The 17,156-nt window shown below is 34.5% G+C and overlaps 1 protein-coding gene across 2 annotated transcripts; it reads left to right on the top strand.

Annotated features, from left to right (window-relative positions):
• Window positions 1-3,549: 3,549 nt before the first annotated feature.
• LOC140976760 (myosin-2-like) lies at window positions 3,550-16,949 on the top strand. 2 transcript variants are annotated; one of them, XM_073441061.1, is made up of 24 exons: window positions 3,550-4,621; window positions 5,193-5,294; window positions 5,421-5,564; window positions 5,661-5,811; window positions 5,919-5,946; window positions 6,095-6,263; window positions 6,352-6,415; window positions 6,556-6,569; window positions 6,658-6,742; window positions 6,987-7,090; window positions 7,332-7,470; window positions 8,121-8,239; window positions 8,428-8,580; window positions 8,668-8,757; window positions 10,882-10,959; window positions 11,346-11,510; window positions 12,370-12,540; window positions 12,855-13,060; window positions 13,140-13,275; window positions 13,725-13,854; window positions 14,064-14,174; window positions 14,244-14,329; window positions 15,518-15,721; window positions 16,227-16,949. In XM_073441061.1, the coding sequence occupies exons 1-24, from the start codon at window positions 4,157-4,159 to the stop codon at window positions 16,644-16,646; spliced, it is 3,534 nt and encodes a 1,177-aa protein (XP_073297162.1). In that variant the 5' UTR covers window positions 3,550-4,156; the 3' UTR covers window positions 16,647-16,949. The 2 variants fall into 2 exon arrangements, with proteins under 2 accessions (XP_073297162.1, XP_073297163.1); XM_073441062.1 differs by having other exon boundaries at window positions 3,551-4,621; window positions 11,349-11,510.
• Window positions 16,950-17,156: the final 207 nt, after the last annotated feature.

The raw sequence follows: 17,156 nt of genomic DNA, 5'->3' as shown, positions 1-17,156 counted from the left end.
TTTTATTTTTCTATTTTACCCTTATTTAGTTCATTTAAAAAAATTGTTTCATGTTTTCTCAAGGTTAATTAATAGGGTCTATTGGAAAAATAATAATAAAATATTATTAGATGTAAAATTTTTTTGTTTATTTAAATGTTTTTTTAATGAAATTACTTCCAATAATTTGTAAAAAGTGTTACAATACAAAAACACTGAGCATCATCAGGAGATAAAGAAGTTTCAAGCACATCAATACAAAATCAAATACAACAAGAAATCAATAAATCTATGTCAATACATGAAACACTTTAGTCGAAGTCGGAATACTCCTGAAGACGTGAATCTGAATCTTCCTAGTTACTGCAACAACATTGGGTTTTTCATTTTCAAATATAAGCGTGTTTCTTGCATTCCATATATAGTATACTGTAGCTGCAAGCGCTATACAACGCATCTTAGCTAGTGCGGAGTTGCCCCTATAAGCGCTTCGAAACACGCTGAGTATTGCTGTCGGTTGTGCCATGTTTCTCTTCATTCCCAGCCATTCTCTGATCGCATTCCATATGGTACTGGATGTAGAACACCCAAAGAACAAGTGCTGGACAGATTCACTCCCATCATTACATAGTACACAAGTTTTGTCTGTCACATGAACAAGTCTGTCTCGAGTAAGGAGTTTCCCATGTGCTAGTAACCATAACATAAACCGGTGCTTAGGGAGAATGCATGGTTTTCTCAAGAGAGGTTGCCATGGCCATCTTCCTTTTCTGTTGACTAAGAAATCATATGCAAGAGATAGCCCACCATTTGCATTGAACCAGCTCCCTAATTGAAGCACTGCCGCATCCATTGAACCGAGCCTACATATCACGTAAAGAAATTAATTTCTTTATAAGTGGTGATGCTTCTTTGTGCACTTCCCAATTCCATATGCATGTAAATCTGTTATAAATTTGATTCACTCATTTGATCCACAAACTGTCTTTTTTCATATATATTTTCCATAAAGTCTTTGCCAACAATGCATTGTTCCAAGCTTTCAAATCCCTCAATCCCATTCCCCCATCATCCATCGGCTTACAAAGTGTGTCCCAAGCAATCAGTGGGTGTTTTGTTGCCCAAACAAATTTACGACAAAGTGAGTAAATCCTATCAATGACACATTTCGGTATAGGAAGTATAGACAACCAAAGACATTCCACCCATTGGACCACAGCCCTAATGTTGCACTAAAAAAGTATAACTCCAGAATATCTCATCTGGACAAATAGTTGTTTTTCATCCATGTTTCGCGAGCAAATTCCTGGATTTATTTTGGTAGTGCGAATATCTCTGGAAAACTAGGTGCTATGATATAGATCGAGACAAGAGCCTCAAATTCATATAATGGCTTGACCTCCTTAGGTTGGGCATTGGATTTCATCCACATCTTTGTATATTTTCCTGCTATGTGCAACCTGACCTGTGGCTGAGTTGATTAATGCTCTAATTTTTATTTTCTCTCAGTTATGCTGCTATCCCTAAAATGGAGAAAATATAAACTTAATAATACCAACCTTAAAATTTTTTCTTGTCTGTTATAGGTTTAAGGTTGATCCGCCCCCTCTCTTCAATCTCCGAGGTGAATGGTTCACTTGATGAATCCGAGATTATTCGTAAGAATCTAGTATTTTGAATCATATTATACATTGGTAATCTGATTCGTTCTTAGTTGCTCCTGCTATCTAACATTGATTAAATCTATTTTTTTAAATATTCTAAAATATTAAAATAAAACATGAAAATATATTTTTCCATCGTTATTTTGGGTTTTTTTTGAAAATATTTAAGCTTGAAGGACTAAAGTGTGATAATTTTCAAATCAAAATGCATTATTTGGAGATATGAAGTGTTTACCATGTATTATTCTTGGGATATTTGAATCTTGCACCTTAAAAAAAACATTTTCAAAGGTCACTTTGGCATTTTGCTACAAAAGTAGGAGATCCTAAATTTGAATTTAAATATATATAGGAGCTTAAATCAATAAATTGAATTCAAGAAACAGAAAGTCAACATCGAAATTATTAAAACTTAATCGAAAAAATCTAGACATTCAACTTAATGCATGTGGATCAAATAGAAATCCGATCATTTATCTTATGTATGACTAAATAAAACTTCATCAGCGCGACAAATTTTGAATAAAAATGAAAAAATTCCCATCAAAACCGGAATGGAAATTTTAGTTTATTCTAAATTTTAGATTTAGTTTGATTCGACAAAATGGAAAATTCAAAATTAATAATCTTGATGGAATATTTATTTTGCGTCAAGATAATAATAAGAGCAGGTCTCTTGCGAGACGGTCTCACGAATCTTTATCTATTAAACGGGTCAATCCTATCGATATTCACAATAAAAATTAATACTCTTAGCATAAAAAGTAATACTTTTTCATTGATGATCCAAATAAGATATCCGTCTCACAAAATACGAACCGTGAGACCGTCTCATATAAATTTTTGCTTAATAATAATAATAATAAAAATAATAATAAACCTCTATCTTAAAAGAAATAAAAATAATAAAAAAAGAAAATTAGGCCGACAGTAAAATGGCAAAATTGCCTTAAAATGGCCATTGGAAATTGAGATTTTGTCATCGAAGGGAAGTGACATACAAAACATCCCGTCATGCGGTTCTGTTTTAGTGGGAGACACTGAAATCTTTTAAAATCTTTTAAAATCATGAAATTAAATAAAATAAGAGAAAATACATATAAAAAAAATTAAATAAAATAAGAGAAAATACATATAAAAAAACACCGACAAAGAGAATTATTTTTGACATAAAAATTTATAATTTTGGTAAATTTATGTGGTGTAGTTATAAAAACATTTTTAATTATAAAATAAAAAAAATCACGATATTATATTAAGTTATATTCTTATCTCCATCATAATGAAAAAATAAAGTTTCATATAAAACGAGAGTATGGATGAAAATTATATTAATAAAAAATTTAGTTTACTTTTCGATTTGTGATATGAAACGACATTAATCTATCATATGAAGACGATAAATTGATAGATAAGAACAACAAAACTATTTTTCAACTACATTAATCTATCATATGAAGACGATAAATTGATAGATAAGAACAACAAAACTATTTTTCAACTCCAATTTTTTTTAGAGTTCAAGTTAAATCGTAAATAAACCAAGAACATGGAGTCCTATAACTCACACCAAATGGTGAAAATGTGCGTGAAAAACAATAAATTTTAATTCCATAATTCCCAAATAATTTTCATGGTTTGTCAATTTTATGAAATAGATCTCAAATTTGTCTCAATTTATAGAAAAATATTATTTTTAGCGATTTTATAATTAATTGAGTTGACTCGTCTATACAGATAGATATGTGAGATCGTCTCATAACCGATTGAATGATTAATAATTTTATGACTTAAATGCATTTGATTTTTTATTTTTAAATTGGTAAATATTCAAGGTTACAAATTCATTAATAAATTAATTTCGGCTCAAATTTATATTGGAAGACTTCCTATAAATTCAAGTTTACTTTTTTCACGAGGTTGGGAGAAGAAAAAGGTGTCGAACTTAATCCCAATTCCCATTTGTTGGATTGTTTTTTCCATTTTCAAACTCAATTTCCTTGTCAGATCTCAACGCTCCTCTAGCTGGCTCGGTAAACTATTTCAAATCATTACGATTTTTTAAAATTTATTAGATATTTATTCGTAAAAGCTGGTTTTAAGAACTCAGTTGCGATGAATTTGCAATAATCTTGCTTAAATTCACAATCTTGAGCCACCTTGGAATTTGTTTATCGTGAAACGTTTTGTGTTAAGAGGCTTTTTTTGCGAAGTGGATAAGCTCGTTGTTTTCAGTTTGTGTTTTCAGGGATCGATTTTTTGTGCTTCATTTGTTTGTTTTTTTTTTTCCGCGTTTCAGCGTGAAATTTGTGTTCGATTCATGGTGATGCAATCTTCAAATTTGAAGGTTGTGGCCGTAAGTTTGAAGTATTTGGGATTTTGATCTGGGTTTGGGTTTTATGCTCCTCTTGTTTTGAGCAATGTCACGTTAGACGTAGGTCGGAACCTGCTTTAAAAAAAGAAGAGTAATCGCAGAATCTGTGATTGGATTCGGAGCTCTTTTAGGGGGAAATATGTTGTCTGTATCGCCAAATTCGATGTCCCGGAGCTCTTTGGAGCAAATGTTGGATTTGCTCCAGCGGAGAGACGAGAATGAGAAGCCGAAGGACTTGCCTCCAGCACTTCCGGTCCGTCCCAAGCTCACCCCTCGGGCAAGGCTTCCTTCCTTCAAGCGGGCGCTGCCAACGGTCATCGAAGGTGGGGAAGCTGAACCGCATTTGAATCCATCAGATTGCAATGTGAAGAAGGAAGATTTGAATGGCTTGACAAGGAATGGACTGAATAGTTCTGGGGCTAAAAAGGTCAGAGGAATGGACGGAGGAGAATCTCCCTATGTCATGGTTTCAGCTGAGGAGGAGGAACACGAGTCCCAATTGGAGGAGAAGGACATCGCCAAGCCCGTGGATTCTTCCCCTGGATCTCTCTCAGGGTTCAAGGACTTTGAGGGGAATGATAGCCTGGAAAATTTCATGAAAAAGGTAGTCAATTCGGTTGATATATATTGGTCTCTTGTTTGAATTAATTGATCTTTATGTTAAAATTTCTAAAAATGCAGTCATGATTATTTTTAATGAGGTTCTTGGGCCAACAGTTCTTTATTTGGTATTTTGTGAACACGTGAATAATGTATGTGATGATACGAGGGTTTTGGATGCATAAAGCAGAATTAGACAAATATCATTTCATAGCCCGTTCAAGCTTCTTCATTTAAGCCACAATATGTGCAGATGAATTTGGTAGAAAACGTTATGCTTTCTGCTGTTTTTTGGTTAATATTTGATACATTTCACGTTACTATTTTGTGAAAATTTGGGATATCTTTGAGTTCTGTTAAGAACATTACTTAGTTTTCTAAGATTAGACCTTTTCTGCAAAATGGAATTTCAATTGTTGCCTACTTCTCTGGTTCATTATCTGGCTACTGATACAACTTACACCGTTTAGATCTGCATGTTGAAACATTTGATTAAGTTGAGATTACATGATGTTAAGTTTATGTGAGCCTTTGATCATGTGTATTTGTAGCATCACTTCCTCATTTTCTTTCAGGAACTTCGTGTTTGGTGTTGGCTGCATGATGGACTTTGGGAATTAGGGCAAGTAATTTCAACTTCGGGGGAGAGAGCTTCTGTTGTGCTACCCAATAGAAGTGTTAGTTATTTCTTTCATGATCTATTATATAGTAACTATGTTCAAGATGGATAGGTAGTGTTTTGTCCTTTATTTTTTGTTTTTAGATTTCTTTATATCAACATTTGCGAACGGTGTGAACTATAGGTTGTGACGTTTCCCATCAGAGAGCTTTTACCTGCCAATCCAGACATTCTTGAGGGCGTGAATGAGCTTTTACAACTTATTTACTTAAACGAGCCTTCAGTTCTTCATAATCTTTATCACAGATATTGTCAAGACATAATATATGTAAGCATCTGAATGACATACTCATTTCCAAGTTTCAATAGAAAAAAGTAATAATATGAGCACTCTCGAATGAATTCGTTTTTCTGTGTTATATAGAGCAAAGCAGGCCCAGTTTTACTTGCTATCAATCCATTCAAAGATGTCCAACTATATGGGAATGATGTAGCTACGGCGTACAGGCAGAAACTTTTGGACAGCCCTCATATTTATGCTATAGCTGATACCGCATACAATAAAATGATGACAGGTGTTATAAATTTCCTGAAAGTGTGTTGTTCAAATGCTCCATAGAGTTAACATGTCACCAAGGCTCCTATTTTATCAATTTTTCTTTTCGTTTTTTGAGTTTTACAGATGAAAAAAACCAATCCATCATCATAAGGTTGGTTGAAGTTTTTTTATAGCCATTCGTTAGTTTCTGTAACCAGCTTCCCCTTTGATACTTTATTTTGTTGCCTGATTATATACTTCTTCTCTATGTTCATTTCGTTGATTATGCCTTAGAAAAATTAATGGTTGTAAAATTTTAGTGGGGAGAGTGGAGCTGGAAAAACAGAAACAGCTAAGTTTGCCATGAAATACTTGGCTGCGCTCGATGGAGGTTGTGGTGGAATAGAATCTAAAGTCTTGCAGACAAGCTACATACTGGAGGCCTTTGGTAATGCTAAAACATCCCTGAATGACAATTCCAGCCGATTTGTGAGTTATCTCTTTTGCTGTCATTTGAGAGACATTTTTAATTAATTTTAAACATTTATTGGCATAATGTAGTTCACACTTGGTGCAGGGAAAGCTAATTGAAATTCACTTCAGTGCTGCTGGAAAAATATGTGGTGCTAAATTGCAGACATGTAAGTATGCTTTATTGGTCTAGTTGAACTTCGTAAAATTGGGAATATTATTTGTTGACTTCTGTTTGTGTTATGGTTCACTGACTTGATTTCAATTCCTTGTGTGCATCAAAACATCAATTCATGAACCAATGGTGTAGTCCTAGTCGATAAGGTCAGTGTCTCTGTTTGAAATTATAGTTGATTCTTTGAGTTGTGTATCTATTCCATGAACTTTCTGAATCAAAATCTCATTGGAGCAGTCAAGAGTGGTTCAGCAGGCCCAGGGAGAAAGATCATACCACATCTTCTACCAGCTTTGCGCTGGGGCTCCATCTGGCCTCCGAGGTTTGTTTTCAGCATTTTCCACTAGATAGGGTGCCTTTTCTTCCTTCTCTTTTGCAAATCTCATGGGGTCACCGTACAACTTTCCTAGGTGCTTAAGCCTGTTTTAACTTTCTTGTAACTACTTTTTCATTTTATTTCACATGTGAAAAATAGCAATCTGGCGAGATGAATGTCATCACATTATAAAGAATGCAGAAGTACCTTTGTTCTTTAGCTTAGCCTGAGTCAATGGTTTCCTTTTCAGGTAGGTTGAAGTTAAAAAGGGCTTCTGAGTACAACTATCTCAATCAAAGTGATTGCTTGGAGATCCATGATGTTGATGATTCTCTGAAGTTTCAGATTCTTATGGTAATGTCTGGTGTACGAGATCGTGATATGTAATGGATTGACTATCATTGTAGTTTAATCTCCCACACAAACGTTAACATGTAACATGAAAAGGATTATATCCTGAGAGGGGAAAACATCTTACTGCTGGTTTACATTCCTTTAATAAGGGAAATAGATTTTCACGAACTGAGTTGCTGGCTGAACAATTTTTTTGGAGATGTTAGTTTATCACTGATTCGATAGAGTGTTCATTTATCAGGGAGCTTTAAATATGGTTGGAATTAGCAAAGAAGATCAGGAACATGCCTTTGAGATGATTTCTGCAGTATTGTGGCTGGGAAATATATTATTTCATGTTGTTGACAATGAAAACCACATAGAGGTTATTGCTGATGAAGGTAAGTTAAATATCGCACTTCACTTTTGTGTCTTTGGCCTCCTCATTGCTTGTGGTTGTCCTATATAGTTCCCTTTGAAAAAGATTAAGTTTTTGGAGTTGCATAAGAGGAGAAATACTTTTTACTTCAGACGATCTTCTGTTAGAAAATCATAGGCCATCTAGTCTGTTGAGTCGGATGGTGTGAGATGATCTACAACAGCATCAGCCTCACAGCAGCTTGTTGATACGAGAAGTAACCGATGACATAACATTTGTTGAGTATGACTGAAATCACATCTGTTCACAAGGAACCTAGACATATTTCTCCACCCTAAGATTTTCAATTTAGCGACTGCCTCCTGGAGAAATCCTCTTCTTCATAAGTTACTTCATTTCATTTGTAGCTCATCATTTGGTGCTTCTACTGAATATGCTTTGTAGTCTCTTGTAGCTTAGCACTTGGTTCTTCTTCATCACCTGATCCACACTAGTAAATTAGTTCCACATGATTTAAATGCACCAGTAATTATTTATAATTCCAATATTTTCTTTGACTAAGCACTTTTTTAGGTAAGGCTGAAAACAGGTGCCTGAAATTTTTGATATCCATGCTAATGTATCGATGCTTTGATTTAAGAATTCAGAGTCAGTTTCCTTTATCTGCTGCAGCTGTTACCAATGCCGCTAGCTTGATAGGCTGCAGTGCATGGGACCTAATGCATGCTTTGTCATCCTGTAGAATACAAGATGGAAATGAAGAAGTCATCAAAACGTTGACACTACAACAGGTTCATTAAAAAAATTCGTATTTATTCTTCAAAGCTTAGCTGTTTCTTGGTCTCACAACCACGCAAAGTTACACCAATATTTCTTGCCAGTCCTCTGGCACATGCATGTGTATTGTCTACTTTGTGAAAGAAACTAAACTACCAATCCATTTTCATTTCAATAGAAGCTAATTTTTGTTTTGATTTAGGCAAGAGATACAAGAGATGCACTGGCAAAGTTCATCTACGCGAGCTTGTTCGATTGGCTTGTAGAAGAGATCAATTCAGCACTTGCAGTGAGCAAACAACACTCTGGGAAATCCATAAGCATTCTAGATATTCAGGGGTTTGAATCTTTCAAAGTAAAAATTAGCTAAGTTTTTGTTGGTTCTGAGATTATCATCTACCCATATTTCACTCATGTTCATTCTTTTTTTATTTTGCTCCAGAAAAATAGTTTTGAACAGTTTTGCATAAATTATGCTCATGAGAGGCTCCAGCAACATTTTACTCGGCATCTCTTCAAACTTGTGCAAGAGGTAAGCAACGTATATGTTACTGTGAGTGCAAAATAAGGAATTGCAAGGTTGGTTTATGTTACACCCCTTTAACATGTCCATTTGCAAGAAATCGAACCACATCACTGCGGTTATCATTGATTTTGATGATCTGCTAAAAGACTGCTTTTTTTTTTTTTTTTAAATCTGGTAAATCAATAGGCAGATTACCATGCTTGCAGTTTTATCCTGTTTGACTTGTCTGCACGATCAAGAATTTACGGACACCCAAGTATTTCTGTCCAGTTTCAGATTCCTACACCGTTCCAGCACTTGTTTGGCGTGGAATTTTGAATGTGAGAAAAAATTGGCAAATGATGTGATCAAACTTTTCTTGCACAATAAATTCTCCAATAAGATTAATCTTTTAAGTTCGGATAAATCACAAATGCACGAGTCAAGTTATAATAAAGTGTACAAGTACAAATATCGTTCCAACAGATATTAATTAGACAAATTTTCCCTAAGCACATTTATTTAGTTAATTAAAATTAAAATAATAAGTGAATTAATTAATCAACTAAATTAAAATTGAAATAAAAAAGACCAAACACAATATAAATAATATAAATAAAAATAATAAATAAACAATTGTTATGATATCAATTCACGTACCCCTTGATCTTCTTTAGTGATTAAATTTCAAATTCATAAGCCGTGCTTTGACGGGATTCCTTAATCTATCAATGTTCTATGTCGAACTATATTAATCTAATTTACAATATGCAGTAAACAACTGTCCTTCCTTATGTTAATTAACAATTGCAATCGCATTAACGAATCGTAAAATCCTCACGACTATCAACATGTATCGAACCTCATATATTTATTTAAGTTGTAGATCCATGAATTATGTTACTTATCTTGTTATAAAATCTCCAATCGGTCTCAATTATAATATATAAAATCACTTCGAAGTTGATCATGCTCCAAAATTGCAATAAAAACTAATAACATAATCAAGTATGCTCAAAAACAAAATTCAATCTTAAAAAAAATCAAAATTGCTTGAGATAAGATCCCCTAAATCCTAACTAAAATAGAAGAGAAAAAGATAACGCTGTTGAGTTCTTGTTCTTCGCTTTTCCTCTTGTCTAGCTGCTGCTTTCTCCTTCTTGGCGTCTGATGTTGTCTGATGATCTCCCTTCGTGTATTAGGGCTGCTATAATATATATAATATATATACTGCCCTCGCGCCCTAGCCCTAAAAATTGAAATATAATTGTGCATATTTTTTTCCTTATCTGGTCGACCGCTATTTCTATACCGCCCTAGTGCATCATCCTCGCAAATATGGCTTGTTTTTCTTCATTAGCGCACTGGGCCAGGCAAAAATACCCGCCCTAGTGCGGCCTACCCGAATTTATTTGTTTTCTTTTCTTCATTTGCCCGCTGGGGCGGTCATATCAACCGCCCTAGCATGTCTTGCTCGGAGTTTAGCTGATAATTCTCATCTTTTTGATCATGTGCACCTACAAATCAACCGAAACATATGAGGGATGAGTAATATGCTTAAATTATGAATAAAAAAGATAAAATGCAGATTCGATACCCTAAACTCATACAATAATAGATTAAAATAACACAATTAAAACACGTAAAAATGGCGCTTAATGATGGCTCTGGGCATGTTTAGCATGTATATGGTGGATACCCCGACGTAGTTTTTTGGCATGTGGGATTATTTTTCTATTTTGCCAATTTATGAGGGTGTAACTACAGTCTAAAAATTGTAGAGAATTTTTGAAATAATTTTCAAATTCTTTACATGAATTTTGGAGCTTGATCGATGATAATTTTTTTTGCTTGAATTCACGCATATGACTTTTAGGCAAACATGGATTGTTAGTGTCGCGGACTTGCTTTTTAAGTGATTTTTAAATTTTTTTTTTTTTTTAATGTATGCATGGATATGGAATAGCTGTGTAATTTCTTTAAATTTCAAAAGTTCTGCCCATTGGTGCATGCTGATGTGCTATTATATGTGCAAAATAGCACTCCTGGAACTTTTAGTATCTTATATATTTTCAGTTGATTCTTTTTAGAAGATCCCTGTTTTTTACTACTCCAAATGTTATACCTATGATAACACTATCTTTATTCCAGGAGTACGAGGTAGATGGAGTTGACTGGACAAAAGTTGATTTCGAAGACAACCAAGACTGTTTAGATCTCATTGAGAAGGTGTTTCTTTTCTCCATGTATTAAGTGTGTTAGGAGTCTGTACTGTGTTGTTTTTATATCTCTTTATTTTTTTCCTTTTGGTTTTCTTCTTTCCTTTTATAGTTCCTTATCTGATGCATTCATGATTTTACACGATTAACCTAAATACGTGTTTTTGTGGTGGGGTCTCTGTGAACTGTGTCTAGTCTAGGCCAGGACTTAATGTTGGTAGAGAATTACAAACAATTTCTTACTTCCAAATTCATGTGTGCTCCCCTGCTTCAATCTTTTAGATTATATGTAATATGAACCTGTAATAGACTTATAGTCATGTTCACGCATGCAAGCAAAATAGAAGGTCGTTGGTATAGTATAGTGTAATTATTATAGTTTGTTTTGTATATCAGCAGGGACCTAGTGGAATGATATCTTTATTGGATGAAGAATCAAATTTCCCCAATGCCACAGCTTTGACTTTTGCTTCTAAGCTTAAGCAGCACTTGAATACTCATAATTGCTTTAAAGGAGATAGAGATGGAGCAGCATTCAGTGTTAACCATTCCTCTGGAGAGGTTAGTTTTGTGCATCGTTGTGCCTTTGTGGAATTTGAACTCCTGTAAGAATGTGGCTATATCTGCAGCAGTGGAAATTTAAGCATAACTGTGGAAATTTTTTTTCCAACTTTTAAAAGACCATCTTTCTATTGGAGTGCCCTTTACTGGTGGTCCATTAGATTGCCATTCTTATGAATTTTTTTCCCTAAATAAACATTGCCTTACGGTTGGTCTATGATAAATGATAATCATTATTGTCAGGGAATGTTGTTCATTTTGAAGAGCATCAAGCATGTATTTGATTTTATGTAATACTTCTCTGTCATATTGGTTGTCCAGTTTCATGTGAGTTTGCTGAACTTATTTATGTGCGCATTAGATTTCAAGTCTATTGGGACTGCTGCTGCGTCTAACCCATCTGCTTCAAATTATTAAGACCTGTTCTACAACAACGAATATCAGATTCATGCAGTATTAATATGAATTATGCAATAAAGGGATTTTAATAGCGAGCCTTCTTCTGTTTTTTCATGTATGTTACAATAGGTTTGTTTTAGTTTTGTGTAATATAATATTTGGTTATGGCCATGAGATCATATTCCACAGAACTGGAACTATGATTTCCATATGTCAACCACCTTAGCATGTGGCTCAATCGGATGCCTAACGTGCATAAATATAATTTCTGTTCATAACTTGATTTGAACAGTTTGACATTTTGTATACATTGCATTCCTGACTTTTACTTCTTGTTCTGTGGATGCTGCCTTCTAGTGGTGACAAGGATGACCACCCAATGTGGATATTTTGATATGACAATGTTTTTGTACATGAATTGTGCTCAAACTTCTTAACTGTTGTTTAATTTTGTGTTTAGGTACTTTATGACTCAGGTGGATTCTTGGAAAAGAACAGAGATAAATTGCAATTTGATATCATTCAGTTACTCTCGTCATGCACCAGTCGCCTTCCTCAGATGTTTGCATCTGTAATGCTTAAAGAATCCCAGTTAGCTTGCCAACAGCAAAGTGTAGCCACAAGATACAAGGTGTGGCTTTTTCTCCCATTCCTAATCCCATCTATTACCAGACCACTCAAGCCAATAGAATAAAAAGTTGGAAACAACTGGATAACTGCATTGTTTGGCAGATGGAAAACTGCTGAAATTGTTGAGCTAATTATTCTTTTAACGTGATTTGCACACTTAGTGAACAAATGAACGTACGTAATCCGTACCTTTGGTGTACAAATGAGCGTAATGTCCACCCTTCATGTTACCCTTGGGGCATAAACTTAATTGTTAAAACTTTCCTTCATTGCACGTGTTAAAAAACTTTTTTGACTATTCTTTTATAATTGTAGGATCAGCTATTTAAATTAATGCAGCATCTTGAAAGCACAACGCCGCACTTTATTTATTGCATAAAACCAAATAGTAAGCAGCTTCTTGGTGAGTTTGAAAAGGATCTTGTGCTCAAGCAGCTCAGATGCTACGGGGTTCTAGCAGGGGCTAGGATTTCAAGATCAGGTTACCCCATGCGAATAGCACATCAAGAATTTGCGAGGAGGTAAAATGTGGCTATCTTTATTTTTATTTACTCCTTATGGTTGTATTGATCTTTTAAAATCTGCTGGCCGGGCTTTTAGGTATGGGTTCCTGATTCCAGAATGTAATGTATGTCAAGATCCTTTAACCACATCAGTTGCCATTCTGCAGCAGTTTGATATCCTCCCAGAAATGTATCAAGTCGGTTTCACGAAACTGTACTTCCGTGCAGGACAGGTGTGTTTTTGTGTTTGTGTTTGGCCAGTTTCTAATATTTTTTGTTTATGCTGTTCTTTTATGGCCGCATAAATTTGGGTCTTGATAGTTTGGCTTTCGTTGTATTGTATTCCGGGATATGATGGTTTTGGATGAGTATCAACATGTAACTGGGTTAGGACTAACAGCATTACGGAAGTTTTGGTTTTCATAATCTACTAGAAGTTTAATGAATGTTAATAGTTGATGCACTTCTTTTAGATTTTATGGTTAGTTTCAGAAGTTGTAAAAGTTAACGCCGAAGCAAAGAACAATTGAATCTGTTTTTAACTTTCATCTAGCAAATTCAGTTGATTCTATTATTTTCTGGATTATGCATATGTTGCCAACATTTCCTGAAGATTGCTTATAGTATGTTAGAAGATCTCACAGATTAGTATGCATCACCAGCTGTCTACTGTGTGCAACAGATTGGTGCACTGGAAGAAGTTAGAAAACAAACTCAGCAGGGTTCTCTTGAGGTGCAGAAGTGCTTCCACAGTCATCACTCTCCTCGGAATTTCCTTGAACTCAAGCAAGGAGTAACCAAATTGCAATCATGTAAGACTGATTTTTTCCGTAATTTTTCATCATCAAATCAGTCAACTCTATTGAAAATTTTAGAGATAAGAATACTTTTCTTCTCTGATGATATATTTGAACTAATGCCCCAATCAGATTCTCTCTTTGTTATGATATGGCATTTCTTTCTCGTGCCAATTTATCTCATTTGATACCATTGATAAGTAAAATGATAATTATTTTTTCAGATGTCCGTGGTGAAATATCCAGAAAGGAGTATGGTTTGCTTAAGTTGAAAAAGCAGGTAGTTTCAAAGACATTGGATGAGCAGCTCGTGGCAGTTTTGCAAATACAATCTGGTAAGAGTCAACTTTAAGTCCTCGTTGCGACAATGAAGTATCATAATCCCCACATGTTCTTTTCTGCAGTTATTCGTGGATGGTTGATTCGTAGACGTTTAAGTTGCCTTCACAATGTTAATAAACGGAAAATGTGGAAGAAGGATAAAGTCAAGGTATGGTGTTCCGAAAGCAATGACTTGATTATAGTTTTGGTTCTGTCTAGAACCCTTAGAAATTGGTCATTTCTATTTTTAAATGTTTCTTCAGGAAAAATAAATATGTAAATACTTAGTAGTCATGTTTGGTAGTATCTGTTTCTCAATAAATGATAAGCATAAATAAGCGAAAAAAAGAATCTGAATTCTCATAACGCTTTTGTATTATTATTTTACAATTTAAACTACATTCTCTATTCTTCGAATTTTATCAATATTTAACCCTTTTTGACCTTGTTCATTTTTTTACATTTGTTTTCTTGGTAAGTAAATATTATACTTCACATTTGATTGGTTTTTACCATCCAAATTATTTTTTACTTTGATATTTACAAATCACTATTTTTTGTACATGTTTTATGAAAGCATTCTGATGTTAATGAATTTATTAGTTTTATTTCATAAATTATATTTTTGTAGATCTCTTATTTAGTATTTGCTAATATGAATTTTACCATTTTTATTTAATTTAAGAGTAACATACGCAAAAACTATACTAGTTAATATTATTTTCAGTTATTTCAACAATTAAAAATTGCTTTTGACTATTCATCTCAAACAAACTTGCAATCAAAGATATATTTAATTTCAACCTTTTATTTCTTTCTCAAAAATTGAAGTGTTTTCATTCAATAAGTAGAAAATGAGACCAGGAACAAAAACATTTTACTCCTCTACAACCCTGTCTAAACTTGGCTACCCGTTTGATACCTTGTATTTGCTAATTTTTGTAATCTTATGTGTTAGAACAAGTCAATGCTTTTACGTTAAATTTTAGACATTTATTCTCACGGAAATTCTTATATCTCGGGTTACATCTCAAGAAAATGCTTTATCATTTTTTTTTCACGTTTTGGTTCTAGGCTATGCTTAATTGGCACTGAAGTGAACATGATAGTGTAATTGAACTGGTGTCCATTCATCCACTCTACTGCAAATTTGTTAGATATTTTTAGATTTTTTGTGTATGTAACCGTCTATGAAGGGAAGTAGAATAAAACTGATATCTAGTTACAACAAAAAATGGAAAGCCGTTTTAGTCAAAATCAATGTGCGCATTGCCTCCCTCGCCTCCAGTCTCTTATATTTGATTTGGATGAGCTTGTGTTGCAATCAAACTATGCTTAACTTTGATCTACTGAGCAGGATCTGCCGTCAGATCTGTTAGCTTCAGGTGTTGAAGAACTTAGAAGGCAGCTATTGATGGCAGAGGTGACACTTGGACAAAAGGAAAATGAAATTGAGGTTTTGAGAGTGCAAGTACAACAATTTGAGGCACGGTGGTCAGAATATGATGGCAAGATGAAATCCATGGAGGAGATGTGGCAAACTCAGATTTCATCTTTACAAGTGAGTTATTCATAGTCTTTTGCTATGATTTCCAATAGATGGCAATGAACACTGTCGATAGGAAACATCCAGATTAAGGATGGCCTCAATTGATGACAGTGGAGTGGGTTGCTTTTGAACTTACACATGAGCGGTGACTGATAGCTGCTTAGGGTTGTTATAGGAAGTTGATGTACATGTCTGTCTAGGATGAAATTGTGCAGAATGCAGGCAAAGTCTTCTACTCACTTGGAATGATATATGGCAGAAGTTAGGCTAATGTGGGACAAATTATGGTTCCCAAAAATGGAGGACTAAAACATTTAAAATGTTAAATAAAACAGATAATTAAATATATCAGCTTTGGTATAGTCTATCTTTAGCTTCTGTTTGTTAGTACGTGATCGATAGTGTCACAATGGTTGTAGTGTCATAACCAGTTAACCCATGGAAAAAAGATAGTTTTAAAACTAGAGGAGTTAATAACTATCTGTAGGGCTACTTACATCTTGCTTTGTTATTGCAGATGAATTTGGTAGCAGCAAAAAAGAGTCTTAATAGTGACAACACATCCGGTCAACCTATGGGAATCCAAAATCTTGGTGGTGACATCCCCATCAAATCCTACAACAATGGTGTGGAGGCCGGGGCATATCGTGAGATGAATGGTGGGTTAAATGCAATTAGTCCTCTTGTGGAGGAGTTTGAGCAAAGGAAAAAAAGTTTTGAAGATGAAGCCTTGCCAGTTGTGGAAGGCAAGTCTGGACACTCCCGTTCCGTAAATCCTGTTGAGGAAGTGCAGAAACTGAAACAGAGGTTTGAGGCTTGGAAAAAAGGCTACGAGGTTCAGTTAAGTGAAGCCACAGCAAAAGCCCACAAGCTGGGTTTGGGTGAAGTGGAGAAAAATCAAAGGAAATGGTGGAGAAGGGCGTGTATAATTTTTTAGCTCCCAAGTCTGAGATGCTTCTTTTAAAGACTGATATTATAGCCCATGTTGCTGATGGGGGATTATGTAAGTTAGACTAGGTTCGAGATTAGCCGAGTGTATATAGATATCTATTTTGTTGTATCGGGGAAGTTTCAACATCATGCTCCTGAGTGTAGGATTCTGTATTTAGAACTAGACTGTATGTGGTAGTTGACACAGAAGGAAGAGAAATGTCTGTATCATTTGACTTGCTTCTCCTGTAAGAACGATATTGTTACATTATGGCACAAGTAAAAATTGTGGCAGCTTGTGATTTCCCTAGTTGAGTTTTCTTAAATTTCATCTCTGTTCGTGAGATTTTAACTAATGTTTCTCTTCAGCATGTTATCTGGCTGGGTCTTTGAGGTTTCTGAAGACAAGTTGTCACCGTCTTTGAATTGAATAAATCTGATGATGATTTTCTCCACTATTATGGAGTCGATAAATTGTTTTTTTTTTTTAATGAACTATATCATTAAAAACTAGGGT

The sequence above is a fragment of the Primulina huaijiensis genome, chromosome 5, assembly GCF_012295235.1.
Source record: "Primulina huaijiensis isolate GDHJ02 chromosome 5, ASM1229523v2, whole genome shotgun sequence".
In the NCBI taxonomy this organism is placed as follows: domain Eukaryota; kingdom Viridiplantae; phylum Streptophyta; class Magnoliopsida; order Lamiales; family Gesneriaceae; genus Primulina; species Primulina huaijiensis.
This window is presented reverse-complemented; position numbering and strand designations above follow the sequence as displayed.

Bases quoted from the DNA above. Each gene is read 5' to 3' on its own strand.
- LOC140976760 (XM_073441061.1), top strand. From the start codon at position 4,157: ATGTTGTCTGTATCGCCAAATTCGATGTCCCGGAGCTCTTTGGAGCAA. The intron at 5,565-5,660 runs GTAAGCATCTGA...TGTGTTATATAG, and splicing joins ATTGTCAAGACATAATATAT to AGCAAAGCAGGCCCAGTTTT. The intron at 13,276-13,724 runs GTGTGTTTTTGT...TGTGTGCAACAG, and splicing joins TGTACTTCCGTGCAGGACAG to ATTGGTGCACTGGAAGAAGT.